This window comes from Notechis scutatus, chromosome Z (genome assembly GCF_049901735.1).
Source record: "Notechis scutatus isolate UNSWTSFEM ecotype Mainland chromosome Z, rNotScu1.2, whole genome shotgun sequence".
NCBI lineage: Eukaryota > Metazoa > Chordata > Lepidosauria > Squamata > Elapidae > Notechis > Notechis scutatus.
The window spans coordinates 90,811,269-90,837,137 of record NC_142025.1 but is presented as its reverse complement, the minus strand read 5'-3'; the positions used below and the strand labels follow the sequence as shown (position 1 = coordinate 90,837,137).

The 25,869-nt window shown below is 41.3% G+C and overlaps 1 protein-coding gene across 12 annotated transcripts in view; it reads left to right on the top strand.

The window, feature by feature from the left end:
* KANSL1 (KAT8 regulatory NSL complex subunit 1) overlaps positions 1-25,869 on the top strand; it is a 213,734-nt gene that overhangs the window by 128,913 nt on the left and 58,952 nt on the right. For all 12 annotated transcript variants that reach the window (XR_015745633.1, XR_015745631.1, XR_015745632.1 and 9 more), the window contains one exon: positions 18,058-18,199. Coding sequence is in view for 9 of the 12 variants with exons in the window: in XM_087945426.1 (XP_087801552.1) it covers positions 18,058-18,199 (142 nt within the window). In the remaining 3 variants the exon portion in view is untranslated. The remainder of the gene's footprint in view (positions 1-18,057; positions 18,200-25,869) is intronic.

The following is a 25,869-nucleotide window of genomic DNA, read 5'->3' as shown; positions in this document are numbered from 1 at the left end:
TGGCCCCGCAGCCTTTCCTGGCTGCTCCTGACCACCAGAGCAGTAATCAGCTGTTTTGTGGCTCCAACAAATAGCTGAGAGTTGGAGCCGCGGTTTTTGAGTTTTTTTTTCTTTCCTGCTCTATGATAGTAAGGCTGCCTTTGCAAAGCAAAGAGAGGCAACTGATTGCATCTATCCTGGCTGGGGACTGAGTCGAAAGCTGGAAGGAGCCACCTACAGTGGGCGGAGCTAGGCCTTTTTGACAGACTCAGTCCAATCAACTAGGACAAGAGCAACCCATTGTCTGATCTATTCAGACATGATATTCTTCCGATTAAAATCGAATTCCGATTTTTTGGGAATCGCCCCCCTTTCCCCCCCTTCTTCTCCTCCTTCCCTCCCCTCGGAGGCCCGAGTCAGGAGTTGCTGGCGCGGCTCTGCCTGGCTCCAGTCCGCGTTGCCTCAGGAAGGGAAAGGCAAAAGGAAGAGCCGCGGCAGCACTTTGCAACGGCAGCAGCGACTCCTGGTTTTGCCTTTCCCTTCCCGAGGCAACGTGGGACTGGAGCCGCGTGGAGCCGCGCCGGCGGTAGCAACTCCTGACAGTCCCAGCCGGATACCTGAGCAGAGCCCGGGCGGGCGGGCGGTGCGAGCGGAGGCCGCTGAGCGGCAGGAAAGGGAGCTGGGCAGCGATTTCTTTGCACGCGGTGGGGGGGTCTCTTTTGGCCGGCCCCGATTTTTTTTTTCAGAGGGGAATATCATGCCTGTCTATTGCAGCCTTACAAGGGAGAATGTTGGGTTTTTAAAAACATTTTTAACAGTCCCCTCCCCTTATTATTTTTATAAACAACGCAAGGCACAACCGTGCCTAATACCCTCTGCTTTTTCTTACAACAGCAACCCTGTGAGGAGAGTTGGACTGAGAAGAGAGTGATTTTCTCAAAGACACTCAACCCAGTTGGTTTTTGTACCTAATTTTTAGTATTAAATTACTTTGTGTAATGTGGGATTAGAACTCAGTTTCATGGTTTTTAGACTGGTGCTACAAGAAACTGACTGAAGAAAGGGAAGGGAATTCTTTATTGGCCAAGTGTGATTGGACACACAAGGAATTGTGTTGGTGCATATGCTCTCGGTATGCATAAAAGAAAAGATACATTAATCAAGAGTCAAGAATCATGAGGTACAACACTTAATAATAGTCATAAGGTACAATAAGCAATGTCTGCCTCTCTCTCCCTCTCTCTCTCTCTCTCTCTCTCTCTCTCCCTCCCTCCCTCCCTCCCTCTCTCTCTCTCTCTCATATGTTGGTGTTGCATTCAATATCTTCTAGGTGAGATCACACTCTTTAAAAATAAAGTATCCTCTTGTTTAACAGATGTTCATTCAGCTTTTGTAATTGATTATTTAATCTTTTGTGGTTTGATTTTCCATCAGCTGCATCCATTTCTAGATGAGATCATACAGTTACAATTATCTGTGTGTGTTTCTTTTTAAAGATTGCTTAGGATCTGTCCTAAGAACATTCAAATTATAGTTGCTAGGTGTTATGTGACGAAAATCTCCCTTGCATGTGCACTCCAGAAAAAGTCCTGGTGCTTCCTCTTTTAAAAGATATGTACTGTTTGAGAGCATGTATAGGACAGCTTAAGCCAGCGGGAGCTGCCTATATCCTTGATCTCCAGGTTTTTTTTTCTAGCTGCTCTGTGATCCCAGTAGGTAGTAACTTTGAAGGAACTCTATGTAATTGTGCAGCCCTGTTGATGGAATGCTTTCCCAAAGGAGGCATGTTTAGTGTCTGCTGTGGTTGTGTGTGTATGTCTGCGCATGTGTGCTTGCTTGTTTTATTTTTCCTAGCTGTGGATGACTCAGCACTTCCAGGGAGAATGGAGTTGTACAAGGAAATAATCAGGCTTTGGAACAACTGTTTGTAACTCTTTACACTTTTCTGTCTTGTAACCATTTAGAATATAAATCACATAACACAAATGATACTTTTGAAATATTATGAATAGTTGGAGGAAGTGAATTTTGCTATAGTTTTATAAAAATGAGCTGACTTCTCTCGCCTCCCACCCTCCCAAAATAACAGCAAACTGCTTTTTTCTCTTCCCCATCTCCTACAAAACCCTGTGTTCATTAGGGTGAGCAGTTACATCACACCTAGTATTAACTGAATATGTTCCGTATAATATACATGTGCCCAGGTGAATGACTTGATCCATCTTCAGAAGATTTATAATAGTAAAGAAATACATTACTATACTGACCAGAGTGCAGATTAACAAATGCACTAGATCAGGGATGCCAAACTCGTGGTCTGGATGGGTCATGCGCTGGCCACACCCACCCCTGATTTAACAAAGGGGGAAACAGTCACGATACATCACATGACGACAACATGATGCTGCGAGTTTGCTGCTGCTGCACTAGATGATACTAAATTGTGCCCTTTTTCACTGGGTGATACTGAAGTGTGTGTGTGTGAGAGAGAGAGACAGACAGACAGAAAGAAATTTGTGACTATAGAGAAAAACTGTCAATGTTGGTAAAAGCACTTTAACTGGTTGCTCTCAGAAAACTAAACATAGGTTCTTTTAGTACTTGGATAGGAGACCACTGAAAAATCCAAGCGCTGAAGATTAGTTTGAAAATACATCCCAGAAGAAAGCAGTGACAAACCACATCCATAAAATTGGTGGGAATATAAGAAAGGTTTCTCATCAGCCAAAATTGATGAGAATAATATGCTGCTTTCAGAGATATATTTTGGTGCAGAACTTCTTGTACAGGTAGCCATCAATTTATATTGAGAATTTCTGTTGCTAAGGAAGCTATTTGTTCAGTGAGTCCCACTGCAGTTATTAAGTAAATAACTTGGTTATTAAGCAAATCCAGCTTCTTCCATTGACTATGCTTGTCAGAAGCCCGTGGGAAAATAGCAAGTGGCGATCAAATGACCCTCAGGCGCTGCAACCATTGTAAATACATGCCAGTTGCCAACTGCCTAAATTTTGATCATGTGACCAGGGGTGTGTTACCATATGTGAATATCGATCATAAGTCATTTTTTCAATACTATTGTAATTTTGAAGGGTCACTAAATGAATGGTTGTAAATCTAGGACTATTTATAATAGAGCGCATAGTGATTTCAGTCTTCATATTCCTGGTGCACAAACTTCAACTCCCATGATTCTAAGATAGTTAATATCATTACCCAGGCAGATGTGCTAATACAAAGTCCAGCTCATTGGGCATTCAGGAGAACTATGGCAGTTTATTTTGGTTTCAGATTTTGTTTTCAATCACTTCCAAAAATTGCAGATTCTGGAGGAGAAAGATGTTTTGGAGCAATTAATTATTTATAAATTATAATTTACAGTATTTAATGTATAAAAAATGACAGTTACCTGTTCCTATCCATGCTGCTGTTTCTCCAAAAGAGAGAATATTGCTGTGTTTGTTTAGCTAGAGATATACTGAAGCAATATAGCTGTTACTATATACAAAGTGTGGTCTAGATATCTTTGAGATCATTAAGTTTTTCAGAAGATTCAAGCTATTTTCATAATAAATACTATTACTTGCCTGTCTTTCTGTCATGAATTTTCCAGAGGCTGCATGACGTGTGATAACATCATAATTTTGATGGCTAATGGGACCTATTTTGTGTTGCCTAGAAGATTTTATGGTAGAAGGTTTAATAATAAATGTGTATTAAAATAAATAATAATTCAGTTTTAGGATTGGGTTTTTTTGTGTTAAAATATGATTGATTTATTGTCCTTTATGTATATATACATAAACATGCACACACATTTTCTCAGCTTTTATTTTTAATATTAAAATACTAAAAGACAAAACTCATAACAGAAGATCTCAGTAATTTTTAAGAATGTAGAAAGTCCTGAAAATTTCTGTTGTGTGTAGTATATCCTGATAGGCTTTCAGTGATGACTTGCTAAAAGTGAAAGTTCAGAGTAAGATGGTAGAGATCCAGAATGTTGTTATCATCCTGTTTTGAAAATTCACTAAATGTAATTTAATTGGTAGAACAAAATTAGTCATATGCTTATGTGGGTGTTGTCTTTCAGTGAAGAAATGAATATGCAAGAAGCTGATGAGTTGCAGAGTTTTAGATTACTTCCTGCCAGTCAAGCCATGACTTATATAAGATAAATAATATGGGCATATATTGTTAAGTTTACATGAAACCTTGCACTTAATATACTGAATGTGGCATTAATTGTTCATTGATATACACTGAACATATAATGTCTTCAGAGGCATTCTTAAATTAATGAGGAATTCAGTTATACGTGTAGGAAATGACCAGGCTGAGTCTGAGGGAGGGCTCAAATGCATCATCAGTAATGAGTCCTTTGTGCCCACAAGAGATTTAAATTCAGCCCACCTTGAATTCCTGTGTCTCTTATCAACCCGCCAGTTTGCTTGGGCCATTAGTATTTCAGATTCTTGTAGAGCGCTTAAGGTTGCAATAAATCTTTATATCCATTTGAACTGCCTGGATCTCCTGATTTCACCAGTGCTTGACAGTTCAAATTGCTTAGTTCCTTTACAAGCAATAATGAGATAACATGATTAATTTTCTTTTTTTCAATTTGGCTAGAGATAATTGTTTACTTGGTTTACCCATAGGATGCAGATCAAATTATTCGGTTGTGGTAGCAGAGAGTATAGCCAAAGATCCAAAGATTCCAAATCATCACTGGCCTCAGCAAAAGCAAAATATGTTAGAGATGTAGGTCAGAGTATCCTTTCTTCTTCCCGTTTTCAATTTTGCTATCCTTGAGAATGGAAGGAGATAAATCAGTGATTGTTGTGTCTACTATAAGTAGTCCTCATTGTTTGAAGATTTCATCTCTGCAAATTTTGTTATTTGTAAAGCCAGGGTGTCAGGCTATTTCACAGACAGACATGTGAGATTCAGTAATTTAGTATTCCTGGCATTTTTACATTACAACTACTGCATATAACAAGATTGCCTAGTATGATGTAAGTAGATATTAATATTGATTCTCACTGTTTTTTCATATAATTAGTAATAAGAATAATAATAATAACTTCTAAAACCCAGGTTGCTAATAAGTTTTAAGAACTGGCTATAAGAGCTTTCCTCAACTGATGTTCTCAGGGGTATTCTAGTATCAGTAATTTGTAGCTGGCATGGTGTTGCTTGCTTACTGAAATTTATTGAAATATGATCATTCTCCAGATACTTTTATATAAACTTCATTCTAGAGTAACAATTCCTTTCCGTTATAACGTAGTGATAAAGTGCTGGTAATGTTTACCAATTTTTCTCCCATTTGTATTGCTGTATTTAAAAAACTATGTAAGGAAAGCTCTTGTAATTTCTGGTTAAAACAGTCATTAGGACTACATTCTTGAAATCTTTTGGACTTTGATCTGAGGAGGGGGCTTTTCGGATGGTTCAGTAGTATTCAGCATGTGTTTCTGTCACTGTTGCATGGGGGGAGTATCTTAAGCATTTGTCTCCCTAAGTGGTTATTTGGTTATATCTTTAGTTTTAAAAATCTGAAGTCTTAGTTTGAAAGCTAATCAGATGCTATCAGCAAAAAGTGCAAGTGAGATTTCCCATTGCTTCTGCTTAATGTTATCTCTTTTGACTATTTGCTCATGCAAAGGGGAATGCTGAGGGAGGTACTTTACAATCATCTTAGGGCTGAGATTAGCAGTAGAGAAAAATATCCTAAGGCTTTTTAAGGAAGTGTAGAAGATACATTACATACACATATATATAATTAAATCATTACTTTTTTCTTTCTGTACTTAAATTTCACAGGATTCTGGATGGTTATATTAGTAAGATATCTCTCCCTCTCCTCCTCTCCCCCACCTCCCTCTCTCTCCTCCCTTCCTTCACTCTCCCTTTTCCTTTCTCTTCCTCCCTCCCTCATCCCCTTTGGTCAGTTGTTCATATTGTACGTTTTGGGGAAAGGAGGATTGCTTGGAAATTTTCTCTCTTTCTGTTCTAGTCCTAAAAGCAACTGAAATAGGATGGGATCACCATAGATAATAACTCTGCCTAGCTTCTTGGTATGCCTAGGTTAACTATATTGCAGTAGCTGGGAGAATCATGTTGCAATAACAGAGGTCCTGGTGATAAGATTTTTCCATTGGTGTTGGCTGGACTGAAAAATCACACAAACAATTAGAACGTGATTAACCCTAATGGATTTTTCCTTTTCTGACACTTCATAGTATCTAATAACACTTTATCCTTTTGTCAGCAAGTATTAAATCTTTAGGATTTTATTTTTATAATGAAAAATGGGATTTCATTGCAGAAAGTAGTATAAGAGGAAAAGGCTTAGGATTGTACCTGAATTTGTGCAAGATGGCTTCTTGTCTCCTGATAATGAAAATTGGAAACAAAGATGTGTTTTTCAGGTAGATTTTAATGTTTATCAGGTTGTGTTGTGGGTAAGGCAGGAGACTTGAGTTCAAATCTCATCTTAGCCATGAAACCCAGATGGGTGACTGGGCCAATCATTCTCTTCCAGTTCAACCCAACTCAAGGGTGGTTGTTCTGGGGAAAATAGGAAGAGGAAGGTGTATTGAATATGTTTACTGCCTTGAGTTAAAGTTAAGATAAAATAAATGTTTGAGTTTTTCTAACTTCCAAATCTTTCTCTTCTGCCCTGTCTCATCCTCACAGTATTTTACATGGGTACATGTACTTGTTCCTTTGAGTAGTTAACATATCTTTTATTCATCTTCCCAGAAGTAATGGTTCATCAATTACTTTGGAGGTAGCTTATTTATTTTAGCTATATTTCCATAAAATGTTAATGGTAAGCTGTAGTAATACAATTTATAATCATATACAGGTGAAACTCAAAAAATTAGAATATTGTGCAAAAGTTCATTTATTTCAGTAATGAAACTTAAAAGGTGAACCTAATATATGAGATAGACTCATTACATGCAAAGCAAGATAGTTCAAACCGTGATGTGTCATAATTCTGATGATTATGGCTTACAGCTCATGAAAACCCCAAATCCACAATCTCAGAAAATTAGAATGCAATCAATAAAACAAGGATTGTACATAGAACAATATCGGACCTCTGAAAAGTATAAGCATGCATATGTACTCAGTACTTGGTTTGGCCCCCTTTTGCAGCAATTACTGCCACAATGCGGCATGGCATGGAAGCTATCAGCCTGTGGCACTGCTGAGGTGTTATGGAAGACCAGGATGCTTCAATAGCGGCCTTCAGCTCTTCTGCATTGTTCGGTCTCATGTCTCTCATCTTTCTCTTGGCAATGCCCCATAGATTTTCTATGGGGTTCAGGTCAGGCGAGTTTGCTAGCCAATCAAGCACAGTAATCCCACGGTCATTGAACCAGGTTTTGGTGCTTTTGGCAGTGTGGGCAGGTGCCAAGTCCTACTGGAAAGTGAAGTCAGCATCCCCATAAAACTCATCTGCGGAAGGAAGCATGAACTACTCCAAAATCTCCTGATAGACGGCTGCGTTGACCCTGGACTTAATGAAGCACAGTGGACCAACACCAGCAGATGACATGGCTCCCCAAATCAACACAGACTGGAAACTTCACACTGGACTTCAAGCATCTTGCAGTGTGTGCCTCTCCATTGTTCTGCCAGACTCTGGCTTCTTGGTTTCCAAATGAGATGCAAAAGTTGCTCTCATCAGAAAAGAGGACTTTGGACCACTGAGCAACAGACCAGGTCTGTTTTTCTTTAGCCCAGGTAAGACACTTCTGACGTTTGTTGTTAAGGAACAGCTTGACAAGAGGAATACGACATTTGAAGCCCATGTCCAGGACCCGTCTGTGTGTGGTGGCTCTTGATGCACTGACTTCAGCCTCAGTCTACTCCTTGTGAAAGTCCCCAACACTTTTGAATGGCCTTTTCCTGACAATCCTCTCCAGGCTGCGGTCATCCCTGCTGCTTGTGCACCTTTTTCTTCCACACTTTTCCCTTCCACATCACTTTCTATTAATGTGTTTTGATACAGCACTTTGGGAACATCCAACTTCTTTTGCAATTACCTTTTGAGGCTTTCCCTCCTTATGGAGGGTGTCAATGATGGTTTTCTGCACAACTGTCAGGTCAGCAGTCTTTCCCATGATTGTGATTCCTACTGAACCAGACTGAGAGACCATTTAAAGGAACCCTTTGCAGGTGTTATGGCTTAATTAGCTGATTAGAGTGGGACACTTTGAGCCTAGAATATTGAACCTTTTCACAATACTCTAATTTTCTGAGATTGCGGATTTGGGGTTTTCATGACCTGTAAACCATAATCATCTCAATTATGACAAATCACAGCTTGAACTACTTTGCATGTAATGAGTCTATCTCATATATTAGGTTCACCTTTTAAGTTGCATTACTGAAATAAATGAACTTTTGCACGATATTCTAATTTTTTGAGTTTTACCTGTAATTGTAACAATAAAGTTCAATCCATGCAAGTTAGATTCCCTTGGACATTCAATCAGCATAAATGACTTTCTAAAAAGCTATATTTGTACTATATGCTAGAAGACCAAGAATGAGAAAAACTTAAAAACCAATATGGAAGGGGATTTTGTATAGTGGAAGGTTTTTGCCATCTGTTAAGCTGCACAAGAAGAAGCTGTACTTCCCTGAACAAGATTCCACAATTAAGATACAACAAAAAAAGCATTTTCTCTCATTTAAATTGACCACCTTCTCCAAAGTGGCTTCTTCAGGAGAAATCAAAACAAACAAGGAGCAATGTTTTGATTGCAGTGCTATGGTTGTCATTTTGCCTGTGTTGATGCATCTGGTGTGGATGCTGCCATTTCTCCACTGTGTTTTGGACCTAGAGATAAATTCCTATCCTACATTAAAAACAAAAAATTATCCTGGATCGAAGGCTGAAAAGTTGATCATCAATCTTTTTAGTTACTGTTAGAAACAAAAACAAAAAACCTAATCAGTTACAGGTAGTCCTCAACTGACAACAATTCAATTAGTGACGGTTCAAAGTTACAGTGGCACTGAAAAAAAGTGACTTTTCTCCAGCATGCCTTTGGGATAATCTGCACATATGGGTTGAATCTGCCTTTCTGCTCCCTATCTCCCTCTGGTGACCAAGCCTGGAAGCTGCAGGCAAGTCCTATGCTAATGGCTGTTGTGGGAAGGGACTAATAGGCCTTGGCTGGGAGAGGGGGAATACCTCTCCTGGTTTGCTTGCTTCTGAGCTCTGGAGAACTGCTTTTCCAGTGCTCTTTGCCTTCTTACTTCTGCTCTTGTGGACTTTCTGGAATAAAGAGACTTTGCCTTTACTTGCAGATCTGGCCTTCCTGGGACTCTGCTTGGATCGTTTAGCAGATGGTCTTACCCAGCAGTTTCATGAATGTATTAAACAGAAACAGGGAGAGTACCAAGCCCTCTTGCTTCCTATCAATACTAAGAGTGCCCTGAGGAAGGTAGTGAACAAGAAAACATGGAAACTCTCACTTCCAACCCAACAAGCCACTCCAGAAGGACGCCATAGTTAAATATATAAAAAGCTGCTGAGAGGTCAAATAGAGCAAGGATGGATGCGCTACACCATCCTATTCACGACAGAAATCATCAGAGTGAAACCAATTTTAAAAAAATATCATATCTTGTTTTAATCTCTGACCGGAAAGGATCTAGATAATCCATTTCATCTAGGAACTTGTAGTGCTGCCGCACAACCATCTTCTCAACAACTTTTCCCAAAAAGTTTGTGATTGTGACAGGTCAAAAATTATCTTAACAGGGTGGAATCTAGCAATAGCTTTTTAAAATGAGGGCAGACCATAGCCTTCTTAAAAGGCTAGGGCACAACCCACTCCCACAGGGAAGCCTTAATTACTGCCACCAGGAAGCAAAAAATACAAGTGCTTGTACTCATTCTCCCCCTCACCCCAACACACACACACAAACACACACAGCCATTTTCATGTGAAGATTTGAAGAAGCAGGAAATATGCATGTATACACATTCTACTCCATCATCTTCTAGAAGGTTAGATACTGTTGCTTCTTTCATTTTCATTTTCTACCATGCTGATATTAACCCTCTAGATCAGAGGTCTCCAACCTTGGCAACTTTAAGACTTGTGGACTTCAACTCCCAGAATTCTCCAGCCAGCTCTGCTGGCTGGAGAATTCTGGGAGTTGAAGTCCACAAGTCTTAAAGTTGCCAAGGTTGGAGACCTCTGCTCTAGATGTCTTAAAAACACAACCACCTTTATGCAGTAACCATAGAGGCATATGAATCTAATGGTGCTTCAGAAGAGGAAGGGAAGAAAGTAAAAATCCTATCCTCCCCACCCCATCCCTTAACAAAAGGAAGTAATCTATGTTCATCCCATTTAGCTTGCCTGTTTGCTGCAGTATTTAGAACTCAGAGGCCTAGCTCAAACCTTCCAGTCATCCTGGTAGTTCTTCCTCCTTTCTAGTTATTCTCTATTTTTTCCTCTATCCTCCCATTCTTTCTAAATAAATAAAGGACAGAGACCTTCTCAGTATATGTTTGTTTATTTCCTATCACTGCTGCCTCCTTCCTCCTTTCTGTGATGCGACATTAGTCTACAGAAAGAGGTGAAGTGAAGCCTCAGTCACTTCCATCCCGCACCCATGTGCATACAGTTTGTTTTTTTTACAAGTGCCATCTGCTTAAATTTATAGGAGGTTGTCCTTGCCAGTCAAGGAGCCTGTCTGCTTGAAACTGCATGCTAGCTTGGCAAGTGCCCACAGATGTGGGTGTGATAAAAGTATCCTTGACATTTGATTCTCCTTCCTTGGTCTTTTACTATCTTGCACTAAGGTCTGTGGACTAAGGACATTAAGCTGTATTGGCTACATTCATTCATTATTTGGTCTAACAGAAAACCTAGTTGTGAAAAATGGTTACTGCATAAAATCTGATTTGTGTTCAGATGCCAATAATTACCTTTTGTGGCTGAAGATGTGAAAAAATAACCAAACTTTTTAGAATATAATCCACACTGGAAATATAAAAAGGGATTATTTTTAATTTTATTAAGGTCTCCAATAGATTTGTAATGTTTTGGCGCTGTTTTGTTTTTGCCTGCATTTTCTTTATAGATGTTGCAGCACACCCACATCCTGAAATTTAAAACTCCAGAGGCCCTGGCAGTAAACATGTACCATGCGGGCAATTTTATTCTAAGATGTCCACCTCTGCCTTTTGAATTTTTCCCCATTATCCTGAAGTTACAGGAGAAATTCTGTTTTTTGTAGAACTAATTTTAAATTATCCAGGCAAAAAACTGATAATGTCCTTTATTTATGTACATAAAACCAGTCTTATTGTGTAAAATTGATCTATCTACTGTGCACATATCTACATATGCATCTTCCTTCAGTAGAAATTATTATTCAGATCCTTGCTTACTAAAGAAACTAGAAACGTTGAATTCATCCATACGTTAGACTAGCAGACGTTTTACAGTTTTTTGAATAAATACTTGGAAGTAGTAACTAGGAAGTTTTAATTAGATAACTGATTTGTAGAGAATATGTAGTTAACTACATTTTGAACATATAATCTTTTTATTGAGAATTTAATATATGCAAAGCATTTATCAGTTGCTCCAAAAAGTAGAATTGTTGTACACATATGATATGTATATGTACAATATAATGTACAGTTTAACATGTGTAAAGATACATGCATCCATAATTACTTGGGTGTATAATATGGATCCACTTGGGTATAAAAAAGTGAGACATAACATTTGTCATTTTAAGGAATAAAAATTGTCAAGTTTCATTTGCTGCCTCCATGCTGGTATGGCCTTTATGTATGTAAAAAAGATATTTTTTCCTTATGGTTTTTCTTGACAATTATGCAAAAACAATGCAAAGTAGAATATTATCATAACATAGCATAAAATAATATCACATTGGAGTGATATTTTGTCCTTCTGCACATAGTAATTAAATAGGAATTTGAACCTTTAAGTTCTCTACTTACAGTTTAATTCAAAACTTCTTATTGTGAAGTAAGCTTCCTCCTTTGATGTTAGAATGATGCGTTCCCTGGTTAGTGTGTGTGTAGGATTGAAAAATCTTTATAACTAAATGGTAAGGATTGCAGGATAATTTTTCCTCTTTTTACTTGGTCAAAAGAACCTGCTGAGGGATAATAGTAACCTATTTTTAGGATAATGATTTTTAAGTGAAATTACAATAAAAAATTTTTGTTAAAGGATTGATTGTTTACTGTACAAGAAATTCTACATTTCTAGTTTAGTTTAGTTTATTGTCATTGTACTTCATATAACGAAATAGAGCCACTGTCTCCAATTTGATATATTTCGGATGCATGGAATATCAAGTCCAAATATATCTATCCATACAGAATAGCTTTGGGCCACATTACTACAAACTGTAATTCCACAGTCTGTCTATGGGTTGGAGAACACTGTGATAGAAGGTAGCCTCCAGATTTATGGATTAGTTCTAGTGGTGGGATTCAAACTTCTTTGCTACTGGTTATGTGGGTGTGGCCAGGTGGTTGTGTGACTGGGCGTGGCTACAAGGCCATGTGATGGGGGGGTCAAAAGTCTTTTCCTTTCTCAGCAAACCCCCCCCCCTTGCCCCGCTTTTGGTCTAGTGCAGTGATCCCCAACCTTTCTTATGCCGCGGCCCGGTATCCCCAACCTTTTTAATGGCGTGGCCCGGTACCGGCATTAGCTGGGCACCACCATCTTTTTTTGATGAAAAAGTGCTTCCGGTGAACTTTTCCGGGTAGAAAGCTCACTGGAAGCACTTTTTCATCAAAAAAAGATGGCGGCGCCCAGCAAACCAGTGGCCCGGTAGGACTTGTTCCACGGACCGGTACCGGTCCGCGGACCGGTGGTTGGGGACCCCTGGTCTAGTGGGCCTCAGGGAAGCCTCCTGGGTGCTGAAAAAAAGAAGCATTTTGAAGCCTTCCAAGGTAAGTACAAGAGTGAGGAGGCAGATCAGCTGTGCCTCACGATTTAGATTAGCTAGAAAGTAAGAAATTCAACGATTTCCTGCTTTCTAGCTAATCTAAATCACGTGGCACAGCTGATAGTCCCCCAGCTGATCATCGGAAATACCGGTTCAGCTGAACTGGTAGCATTTTTTACTATCTGTTCGAGCAAACTGGGGGGAAACGGCAGCATTTCACCTCTGACTAGTTCCCAGACTTTTCGGCAGTAAACATGCTAGTTGGAATTTTTCATCTTTACCCTTGATGGAATTGCAGTTCCTCATTGAGGAATGTTGCACAGTGTGGATGTTGTCTTGGACTCACAGCTTTTGCATGAAGAGCAGATGGCAGATGTGGTCCAGAGAGCTTTTAAGTAGCTTAGTATGGTGTTCCAACTGCTCTCCTTGAATGGCCCTCTAGACAGTTGCTCATGCCCTTATCAACTCAAGGCTTAACTATTGCAATACACATGGGTCTGCCGTTGAAGGACACCCAGAAGCTTCAAATTGTCCAGAATGCAGTGACACAAGCAATGATGGGCTTATCTCAGCATGCTCATGTGATATTTCTGCTATGAAATAGGGCCTAATTATTTGAGGGACCACCTATCTTCCATGGTTACTGCCTAGTATTATATATCCAGAAGAGTGCTCCAGGTGCTTTTATACAAACAAAGTGATTTTTGAGACCAGAAACATGGCCTCTCACTGTTTCCAGGACTAGAATAAGGTGGATGAGAGATGCCTCACACCCCATTTGAGATATTTGGATTGATATATTACCTGGATTGCCAATTTGCATCTATCTTTAAGCTCTTTTCTGGATTGCTTTTTATTGTCTTTCAGTTTAGTTATTTTTATGTTATTTATTTTGTATGCTATCCAAAGTTTTTGAGAGTCTGGCATAATTAAAATAGAATAAACAGTAATAGCAGCATAATTTATAGAGCATCCAACTTGGGAAAAGCTATTGCAAGGGTTCTAAATTATATGTATTGTTATTGTTCAAGAGAACAAAGTAGGATGAACAAGTATAGAACAAGACTTGGATGCATTATTCTTGGTTTTTATGGTTGTGAGATGCTCAAGGTTTCTTAAGCTGGACTGCCATAGAAATCTTTAAAATAAATAAGATTTGGTCCTGCCTACTTAATCAACCCTTTATTTCAAATGTTGATAAAATGCCATGCTATATTTTTCTTTAGACAACCTTGTAATCGTTTTTTAAAGATTACACCTAGGTCCCATGTTTGAGAGCTAAATGCACCTAGTGGTAAGTGAAATGGCTTAACTGAGATTTATGCTAGTCTTCTACAAGCACATACATACCTTCTGACAGGATTAGACTCCAACTGCCAAGATAGTGATAATAGTTCAGTACACTTGAAGATTCAGGGTTAGAAAAGTTGGTTTACAATCTTAGAGTACCATCTCCTTATTTGTTCATGTTTTCTTTATACTCTTCCTGACCAGCTGTTGACAAATATTTTTCAGAGTTTTTCCCTCTTTTCCTATTAATGAAGGTTGAGCTAAGTTATGTAAAATGAATAATTGCATAGACTACAGTCTCTGGGCTATATGTGACCTGCAAAGTATCCACATCAGCATTTTTTAAAAAGTCAAATTTGCTCCATCACACCAGAAGATGGGGGGCAAAGTGCTTCTAATTCACCAGCAGCAGCTCTGGCATTGCCAGTAGCCACCAAATTGTTGATTGGCATCCCAGGTTTCTTTCATAGTTTGCAAGGATTTTTAGTTTATCAGCATGACCTTTTCCCTCCTACAATTGTGCAAATTGAAGGGGAGGGTAAAGAAGGGCTTTAAAAAATACAGTTCTTCAGATTCTTGAGGAAGGTGAAATAAATTTTCAACAATAATGGTCTAAAAACAAGGATATTTACAAAGGCTTCTAATGTGGCTGGTAAGCCAAGACAGAATTGTGATAGTTGAAAATGTTTGGAAACATTATTGAAAAATACTAATTTTATTTTAAAGTAATTAGTTGGAAAAATTTATGGGATAAAAAATAATGTTCACGAAAGCTAGTAAAATATGCTAAAGTGTTTAATAATAATATATTAAAAAGGGAAAGCTACTAATTTTTACTGCTGTATGAGATTATTAAAATGTAACCTTTTTTATATGCCTTTAAGAAAGATAAGGGACATTTGCAAGATTTTTTCTTCTTCTAAATTGCCCTTCTAATTTTCTCATTTCCTTGTATAGGGGAGTTTTATGTTCAGTTTCTATTCGCAATATGTAATAGAATTTCTAGATCAAAAATGCAGAATGGATAAGAATTTAAATTATTATAATACTTGTTTAGAGAAATAATACTTACATGTGTAAAACAAAACTGCCATCATCCCAGTACACTAGGAAGAGAGGAATATTTTGGTTTTCTATGAGAAGGCTTTCCTTTTTGTTCTTAAAGATGGGGAAATGTTTAAAATCAGATTGCTCACTTGTAATCTGTCCATTCTACAGGGAATTAGATTGATGTAGCAGCTTGGTGTAGTGGTTAAGATACCAGGCTAGAATACTGTAGACTGATAGTTCTAGGTCCCTCTTGGGTACAAAGCCAGCTGGATGATTTTGGGCCAGTCACACACTCTCAGCCCCGAGGCAATGGAAGATCTTTCTGAAAATCTTTCCAAGGAAACTTCAAGGACTCATCCAGGCAGTAGCCAGGAGTAAAAACAGACTACAAAGACACCCCACTCTCCAAATTCAAGAGAGACACCGTTTAGCAAGAGCTCCAGAGCAAAAGGGCAGAGCTAATTTCTTTGGATTCTCTTTGAAGTTTTTCTTGGGTTTTCCTGGATTTATTTCTCTTCTTGGATTTACAGTCGCAAAGCCGATGCAGTCCCTCCAGTCTATCCTAGAGAGCATCCGGGAGGGCAACTTCCTAACATGCATAGATCTGATGGAGGCATATCTCCACATCCCTCTCCTACCATCCCACCGCTGGTTCCTCAGGTTCTACTATGTGGGACATCACTACCACTACAGAGCCCTACCGTTAGGCCTGTCTTAAGCAGCAAAGGCCTTTACCAAAATACTGGCAGCACTGGTGGCCCACCTCAGGGCGATTCCAATCTGTGTCCAAATGACATTTTAATCCAGTCCTCCTCCCACCTTCAGGCGGCAGAGAATCTGCAAGTCACAATCCGGATCCTGCAGGATCACAGATTCTCAGTTAATTACAAGAGCCACTTGGCTCCTACCACCCGCTTACCACACCTGGGGCGATCGTAGACATCTCATTATGCGAGGTTTATCTATCGCAGGACCGCCAGGAGAGCATAAAAGCATTGGCGAATCGGATCTGAGCAACCCGGTCAGTTCCACTGGTCCTCCTCTCATAACTCCTGGGCAAAATGGTATCTTGCATGGCAATTGTTCCCTGTGCATGGCTACACATATTCTTAACCTGGGGACTCTATTGTGACATAGAGAAGATATGGATGTTTGGTCAAACACAGAAATTACTAAGGGTATTATTGTGGATATTGTTAAGAACTTGAAAGATTGATATAGGTGATTAATATTTTCAGTTACTCTATTCTATTGTGATGATGCAAATTAATGGGTTCACATTAAAAGGGGATTTTTACAATAAGAACTTCTTAATAGTCTAACTACGGTAATCTAAATTGACCTTTGAGACTTCTTCAAACTCTGATACTAACAAGTGAAACCACACCATATGTTTATCTGTGATATGTACTATAATAAGGGTGGTGTATATATGTATATAGTTAGATAGAAAATGAAAAAGACAGCGAGGTTAATGCTGGCCTGCAGTATTTATATATAAAACAAGTTTATTCAGTATTCAGTCTCTTCTTTTTCAGTGATATTTTCATGTTTGAAAATATTAATGTTTATTAATTAAAAATAAAATTAGTCTCCTTAATTTTTCATATGGATTTATTTTCCTATAAATTATTTGTGATATTGTTCTGCTAGGGGATTTTTTATAGGAGATTCTAAAATAGGCATTAAGTAACTGATTAATTTATTTAGGAATCAGAATAGTATATCACTGGTATGTCAGAAAGTTTATATCTTGTTGAGTCTTTGAACAAAAAGAACATAGAAGTTGAAATATAAATAATTTCTGCATATTTAAAAACTTGGAAAACTTGATATGTTTATACATTCTTCTGTGAGAGCTTTACCATTTTCTCTAGAAATATATTCGAGTTTGCAAACTATCCAGTTCCCTTTTTTGCTAAATGTACAACACATTCACATCCATATCTCTTATTATTTTTTTGTTCCAGCCAGTTACTGATTTTATAGCCAGGTGGGATGGCTGTTTAGATTTATGTTTATAATATTAGAGCAGAAAACATAAGCCCTATGTAGAGTTGAAGAGGAATGTTGTAAATGCTTCTTTGCCTCTGTTGATAATGCTATACAATTTTGCGGTTTGGGAAAATATTAACAAGAAGGTATCTTACAATTTTTATCAGCTAATTTGAATGTGGTGTCTTTTTTTAAAAGAATTTACACAAAAGGCCAAGGACTTTTTAGAGCAGTATTAGCTAGTTTCTAAGACTTGACGCCTTATTTGGAGTAATGTTTTTCTGTGTTTCCAGTTTGGAAATTTCCATTCAGTTTTGGAGGAGAAATACAGGGTTGATAAAGAGGGCTGATAAGGATGAAAGGATACAAGGACAACATGATCACATTTCTATTGTGAATTTTATATCAGAACAGCTATAAATTTATTTTATTTAAGAATATGTGTAGGAAACAGGAAAGTCATCTAATATTTTGGAGTCAGTAAATTGCCAAACATAGAGATTGATGAGAAAATGACAAAGCAAATGTATCAGGAATACTTTAGTCAGATATAATCAAGCAGAAATCTAGATGCTCGTGTCTTAACTGTTCTTTGCATATTTTTTATTCCAAATTTGTAGAATTGAGTATTATACACACCACCCTCCTTTTAAAAAAGGCTATTAAAAAAGATAAAAGCAGCCAGGGTAGGTGGTTCTTGAATTGGGACAGCATGTGTGTGCGCAGTCATCAGTACTGAATGCTGATTTCTCTTCTTTCCAGGAGGCGACGGTCAGAATGGCAGTGGGCAGCAGACAGAGCTGCTATTGTCAGTCGCTGGAACTGGCTTCAAGCTCATGTCTCAGATTTAGAGTACCGAATCCGTCAGCAAACAGATATATGCAAACAAATTCGAGCCCGCAAGGTAAGAAAGCAAAAGTTACTTCTTTTGGATCTTTGCCATTTTATTATAGTACAGGAAGTCCTCAACTTACAACCATTGGTTTAGTGAGTGTTCAAATTACAATGGCACAGAACTTTTAACCAGTATTCAACACTACGACGACCATCACAGAAGCCCCAAGGTCACTTCATCAAAACTCAGGCACTTGGCAACTGGCATGTATTTTTTTGACGATTGCCATTTACAATCACGTGATTCATTAGCAACTGTAGTGATTCACTTAACAACTGTGGCAAGAAAGGTCATAAAATCAAGAGTGACTCATTTAACAATCACCTAACTTGGAATGGAAATTTTGCTCCCAATTCTATCCATAAGTTGAAGACTACTTGTACTGCAAATACCTTAATATATGTTTTGCATTGCATATATCAGGGGAGGGTGACAGGATTTTATAGCTTCATTTGTCTTAGCATTTTTATCACCAGATACAGCTACATGAACGGTGTTAGAAGTATATTTTAGCAGAGGTTGCAGAGCAACTTGGTAATTTTTATTTTCATTAGTACCTCTACTTGCCAGACTTCAAATTCTCTGGAATATGTGGCACAGAAAGGGGAAGAAGTGAAATCAGCAGATCAGATCAGCCCAACCGTGCTGGCATTTAGTAAAGTTACTTGAGCCTGACTATTTTTGAAAGCCTTGAAAGGAGATTGATAGACAGTTGAATTCCCACTTCGCAATAGGTGATTAGTGCTTACAGAGAGTGTTATTCCACGGTATGATGATGAATGTGAAGGTTACTACTGTCATTACTATTTGTAATTATTACTGTTGTAGTTATTTCTGTTTTGTAATTTTAATAGATTTAATTTTTTGTTAACATGTTGGAATATGCATCTTTTAGCGTCATCTATGATTGAAGTGTCATTTAAAGCTTAGAAAATAATAAATATCCCCAAAATAGGAATTTGCTACTACTAGGAAAACATGTAATTTGAGTGATTAATTTGTAGTTTAACCTGCTCATTTCAATTACTAGATATGAATTTGACTTAAATTGATTTTTTTCCAGGTACATCAGCCCTGAACACCAGCTTTGCTAATATAATGATCATTGCACCTTTATTTCTGTTCTTTGACTTTCCTAGGGTTTAATTACTTTTCTCCAGGCAAGATAAAAGGAAATTTGAGTTACAGCTGTCATTAAATATATATCCAGAAATGCAGAGGTCAACCTTTGCTTCTTTGTCCTTTAAGCTAGGTAAAATTTGATAACATATAGTATTTAAAAATGACTAAATCACATTGTCTCTCCATCTCATTTCCTGCTTGATGAAGAAGTCTCAAGGTAGTACAAAACTGTGGCAAATCAGTTGCTTTAAAAATGTACTTTGCAGTTGTTGATACTGGATTATTCCCCTCTCATGAATCAGGATAGATTTAATTCATATGCCTTGTATCATTGGACACTCATTTGAGTACAACCATATTACTTTTGCTTTCTATCATAATACATTACTGGGTGTAATTCATAAGATTAAACAGAAATATATAGGAAAATATTAGGACATTTTTATTTGCTTTTGTTTGCTTAAAATAGAATAGTGTAATGGCAATACATTTGAATGGCACCATAGAGTGTTACAGAATTTATTATCAATTATTCAGTTGTTTCCCTTTCTCCGTAGAACTGCTACAAGCATCCATAGGATGGGAGGTGCTCCAGTCTTGCTTCATACAGGCTGAGCTATAATTAAGGGAACGCCCTCCTCCTCCACGTGACTCCTCCTTGCGTTCCCCCAGTTTAGCTCAGCCTTCGACGAGACAGGCAGCTAATTCTGTTCTCCTTGGCTGTTTCAGGTTCCTTATTGCTGGTATCAGGTTTGCCGCTTTTCTATTAATCCTTCTTCCTTGCGCTTTCCAGTGGGTCTAAATTGTGTTTTAGCGAGATTTCTCGCACCGGAGGGAGCCTTTGGGGAGTTGGAGCTTTGCCCCCCCCACCCCCCTCCTTTTTTTCCTCTGCCTGCACCGAACTGCGCTCCTTGAAGCCGTCCGCCTTTTTCCCCTTCTTATCTTTCCGATCGTTGCGTCTTCCCCCCGCCAACGCTATCGGAGGAAGCTCTGTTTCCTCTCCCAGCTCTTCTGCCTTTTGGCGTTCCGTTTTTTTGTACTAAGGGCTGGTGTGTCTCTGGGCTATCGGCGCCATTGCGGGCGGCCATTTTAGGCTCGCCTCGTGGTCGGCACCATTTTGAAAGCTTCAAAAGTTGCGTGGTGGTGAATGGTCCTTAGCGTGATTAATAGGCCGCGTGGACTCTGATTTTAACGAGATTACCGTGGCTCCGTGCCCAGTTATTCTCTTATAATTTCCCTTTACTGTTGGTTTTTTGGTGTTTGCCCGCAACTAGCTCAGAGACCCAGGCAGGAACCTTCCAAGTTCGCTGGGAGGCTGCCGTGGGAGGCCTTCCTTACCTTCTGTATTTTTGCCTTTTTCTGCTTGCGCAAGCATTCTCCTTCTATATAGAGGAGGCTTTTATTGCCCTTTATAGTTCAACAGGCCTCAGCATTGCATTTGGCTTCTCCTATACAGTTTTATAGTTAGTTAGTATTTTAGTAGATTTCCTTTCTTATTCACTTCACTTTTTTACCTTTTCTCATATATTTAGATATTGCACTAGGACAGTTTTTTTCCCTACCTTTCTTAAGAGTTTTCCTTTTTGTTCACTATTTTAGCAGAAAGTTATTTAAGGAAAATTTACCCATTTTTCCTTCCAAAAGGAGGACGTGACCCAACTCAGGAAAACCGGCCTAGGTGATAGGCCAATCTCCTAGGCGCACCAACCGCCTTTTATTTTATTTTATTTGGTAGCATGGCAGAGCGCAATCCTACTGGGTCTTCCTTAAAGGCCAAATCCAAAACCCACTACCTACGCGCAAGTGACAAGGATTCCTCCAGTGCCTCCCAAAGGGACGCCTTGCGACGTCATAAGGCTCTGGAGAAGGAATTCAGCAAACGCTCCAAGGACTCGCCTTCAGTAGCTCTTGCTCCTCCCTCTCTTGCTATTCAGCCCCCCCCACCGGGGCAGTCTTCCCCCTCCAGGTGTAGCTCCACCCGAAGTCTTCGATCCCCTCGTGTCCCTGAAGCAACCTTCACGCCCACTGCAGCGGGCCTACGGAGCGAAGACCCGGCCTCTTCTGTTATCCCTGACAGTATCAAGGAGTGGATGCAGATCGCCATCCGTCAAGGGATTGCTGAAGGCATGCAACAACTGTCAAGGCCGGAGGCTCAAGGAATGGCACCTGGATTTGCATCCGTGCCCACCAGACCCATCGCTGGATCGGCATCACCGCAGGGACAGGTACCTCTCCAATTGGACACTCCATGCCTGGAGGGTGAGGAGGCCCTGGTGGAGGAGGAAGGGGACTTTCAGTCCTTCGGGGATGAGGAAGGTTCCGATAGGGGGTCGCTTCAGTATTCTGAGCCCATATTTGACGTGGACCCCATGGAGAGGGAAATGTCGGAAGACGAGGGCATTTCTCCCGAGCAGCCAACTATAGTAGGTCTGTTCAAGCCTCAGTTATTTAAATCCTTGTTTAAAGCTAAGAACGTCTCAGGTCTTCTTCCTCAATCCGCCTCTGAGCCACCTCCGGCTGCCCCGGGGGGTCAAGAAGACGCCATTTTCAGTCATCCCATCGTTGAAACTGAAGTGATCCCCCCCCCCCCGATATTCTCCGATCTAGTTGCTAGACAGCTGGCGTCGGCAGGTCCTTCCCCCGCTCCCTCTAATCAGGACAAGAGATTGTTCAATCTCGACCCGGAATTCTCAGCAATGCTGGCTACTCCGGAGGTTGACAATCCTATCATCAGATTGGCCTCTTCTTCTTCCAATCCCACTGACTCTCTAGAGGCACTTAAACCGGAGGATAAACGGGCAGAGCTGGCGCTTCGGCGAGCGCACCAATCAGACGCCTGGGCCATAAGATCGGCCACAGCGGCCTCCTTTTTTACCCGCTCTTCTATAAGGTGGCTTAAACAACTCAAGCAGCATGTCCCTGCTTCTAACACAAGAGCCCAGCAGGACATCGCCAAGCTCACAGCCGCGGCGGAATTTGCAGCTGACGCCACTTCTCACTCCGTGAAGTTCTCGGCAAGGGCCATATCCTCTCACGTAGCTGCTCGTCGGCTACTCTGGCTCCGGCAATGGCACGCCGATGTGAAGAACAAGTCAAAACTAGCCTCAGCGCCCATTTCGGGGGGTAAGCTATTCGGCCCTGCCCTAGACCCATTGCTCATGGAAACACGCAATAAGAAGAAGTTTCTCCCATCCATTTTACGTCGATCAGATGCCAGAGGGTCCCAGTCCTTTCGGAGGGGCTCCTTTCTCCCCTCCTTCCAGCATTCCTTCACCCCTAGGTATCAGGTCTCGCAGTCCTTTCGCCCGACCTATCAGGATAGGGGGGACTCAGTTGACAGGGGCAGGAGGGGGGGAAATTACAGGAGGCCCTTCAGAGGGTCGGGAAGCAGGGCGTCCCGAAAGCCCAGATAGCCCTTCCGGCTCCTTTCCCATTGACGGTCGCCTCAGGCATTTTGCTGACCAATGGGTAGCATCCACCTCGGATGCTTGGGTCAGAGACACTGTTAGATTTGGCCTCTCCCTTCAATTTCATTCCCCTCCTCCAAATCATTTTATGGTTTCTCCCCTATCCAGAGACCCGGCTAAGCGGGCGCTTATGTCCTCAGCTATCCAGCATCTAACTGACATTAGGGCTATCCAGCCCGTACCTGCCTCGGAACGGGGAGAGGGGTTCTACTCCCTCCTCTTTTTAGTCCCTAAGCATTCGGGAGGCTGGAGGCCCATTCTGGATTTGAAAAGACTCAATCGATTTATTATCAGACACAAATTTAAAATGCACACCCTTCAATCCATCTTGCAAAGTATCAGAAAGGGAGACTGGATGACTTCAATAGATCTGTCCGAGGCTTACCTCCATATTCCTATTCTCCCCACGCACTCTAAATTCTTGAGGTTTTGTTATAATCATCAGCATTTTCAGTATGTGGCTCTTCCCTTTGGGCTGGTTTCGGCCCCAAGGACCTTTACTAAGGTGCTAGCAGCTCTAGCGGCCCACCTTAGGCACTTCCCAATCCGGGTTCATTGTTATCTTGATGATATTTTGATTGTTTCGCCCAACCGAACCCAGGCTACACGTGACACTGCCACCACCCTTTCGATGTTGCAGGCCCACGGTTTCCTTGTGAACTGGGAGAAGAGTCAGCTCCTTCCGTCCACTCGTATAGCCCATTTGGGAGCCATCATTGATTCGGTTAGGGAAAAGGTTTTCCTTTCCCACGATAGATTCATCAGCATCCAAGCCTCCATCAGAATCGTTAGGCAGTCTGATAGGGTCTCCTTGCTAGATTTATCCAAGCTACTGGGGAAACTTGTTTCCTGCATTTCCATTATTCCATGGGCACGTTTGCATTCTAGATCGCTGCAGTGGTTCCTCCTGCCGTACCAACGTTCCGGACGGAGCAACTCCAACATCAGGGTGCGGGTCCCCCCAAGAGTCCTCGCTTCCCTCCTATGGTGGACAAGACCTTCCATCAACAAGGGTCATCTGTTCAAGGATCCTCCAAGAGTCACGCTCACTACAGATGCCAGTCTTTCAGGATGGGGAGCACACCTACACTCCCTTTTGGCCCAGGGCGTTTGGTCGGCCACCGAACAGCGTTGCAGCATCAATTGGTTGGAGCTTCATGCCGTGTATTTGGCCTTGAAGGCCTTCCTATCTCAGGTACAAAAAAGCCACGTGTTGGTCTTCACCGACAACACCACAACCAAGGCACATATCAACCGACAAGGGGGCACTCACTCTCTTCGCCTAATGAGGGAAGCCGAGCGTCTTTGTCGCTGGTCAGAAACACATCTTCTATCCATCAAGGCGGAGCACATTTCGGGAGCCTCGAATGTGCACGCGGATTGGCTCAGCAGAGCCGTGTTGGACCACGCGGAATGGCGCCTTCATTCTCTTCTATTCAAGGAGGCAGCGACCATCTTCGGCCGACCTCTGGTAGACCTATTCGCTTCTCCGTACAACGCTCAGACGCCGCGGTTTTTCTCCCGATACCCAACCAATGGAGCAGAGAATTTTGATGCCCTGCGTTGCCCTTGGCCTCCCAGTCTTCTGTATGCCTTTCTTCCTCTTCCGTTAATCCCCAAGGTGATTCGGAAACTGGTTCTAGAGAAGGCGGAGATCCTCCTGGTGGCACCGTATTGGCCCAGAAGACCGTGGTTCGCGGACCTTCGCGACCTGTCGGTGGCCCCTCCATGGAAGATTCCACCGGACAAAATATATCTGTCCCAAGGCCTTCTTCTCCATCCAAATCCACAGTGGCTTCAGCTAGCCATTTGGAGGTTGAGCGGGAAAAGCTAAAGGCAGAGGGTTTTTCAGCTCAGGTCATCGCTACCATTATGGCGGCTAGGCGTCCTTCCACCACTCACATTTATAATGCAACCTGGAACAGTTTTTCCAAATGGTGCCGTCTATCTTCTATCAATCCGCTCTCCCCTTCCGTGGCACAGGTTCTGGCCTTCCTGCAAGACGGTCTGGACAAGGGTCTTTCTCCCAACACTCTGAGACGACAGGTCTCAGCTCTTTCAACGGTGGTGCCTGGTGACTCGTCTGCCCCGCTTTCCCACCATCCTCGTATAAGGGCCTTTCTTAGGGGAGCTTCCAATCTGTGCCCCCCAATGGTTCACAGATACCCGACCTGGGACCTTAATAAGGTCTTGACGGCGTTGATTAAACCTCCCTTTGAGCCTCTCAGGGAGACCTCGCTTCAGTTCCTCACCTTTAAAGTGGTGTTCTTAGTGGCCATTACTTCTGCAAGAAGGATATCTGAAATTGCAGCTCTATCCGTCAGAAAGGACCTGTGCATTTTCCATCCTGATCGAGTAATTTTACGGCCTGACCCTGTCTTTATGCCAAAGGTTAATTCGGCATTTCACAGAGCACAGGAATTGGTCCTGCCTAACTTTTGTCCGAAGCTTGTACGGGAAAGGGAACGACAGTGGCACACCCTCGATGTGCGCAGAGCTCTCCGTATATACATCCATCGAACTCAGCCTATCAGGAAGTCTGAGTCACTTTTTCTTTCATTTCAGCCGAAGACGTTGGGTTGCAAAGTCTCCCCGTCTACTGTAGGCCGATGGATCAGGGCTACCATTTCTAAGGCTTACTTGGCACAGGCTCTGCCGGTCCCTAGTGGTATCACTGCCCACTCTACCAGGAGTGCGGCTACTTCAGTCGCCTGGGCCACCCAAGCTTCCATCCATGACATATGTAGAGCGGCCACCTGGGCTTCCCCATCTCCCTTTATACGGCACTACAGAATTGACTCTTATGCCTCTGCGGAGGCATCCTTTGGTAGGCGAGTCCTTCAACAGGTAGTGAGAGAGCCAGAGATTCCAACCCAGACGGAGTCCCGCCCGTAGGACATCATGCTTTGGTATGTCCCATCCTATGGATGCTCGTAGCAGTTCTATGGAGAATGGGCGTTGGTTCTTACCTGATACGCCTCTTCTCGTGGAACTGCGTAGAGCATCCGTTCCCATCCTTCTTTCTCCGTCTGGTAGGGAATCCTGTTTCGGCCAATGATCGTGTTTATTATTGTTCAGAGTTAAAAAGTT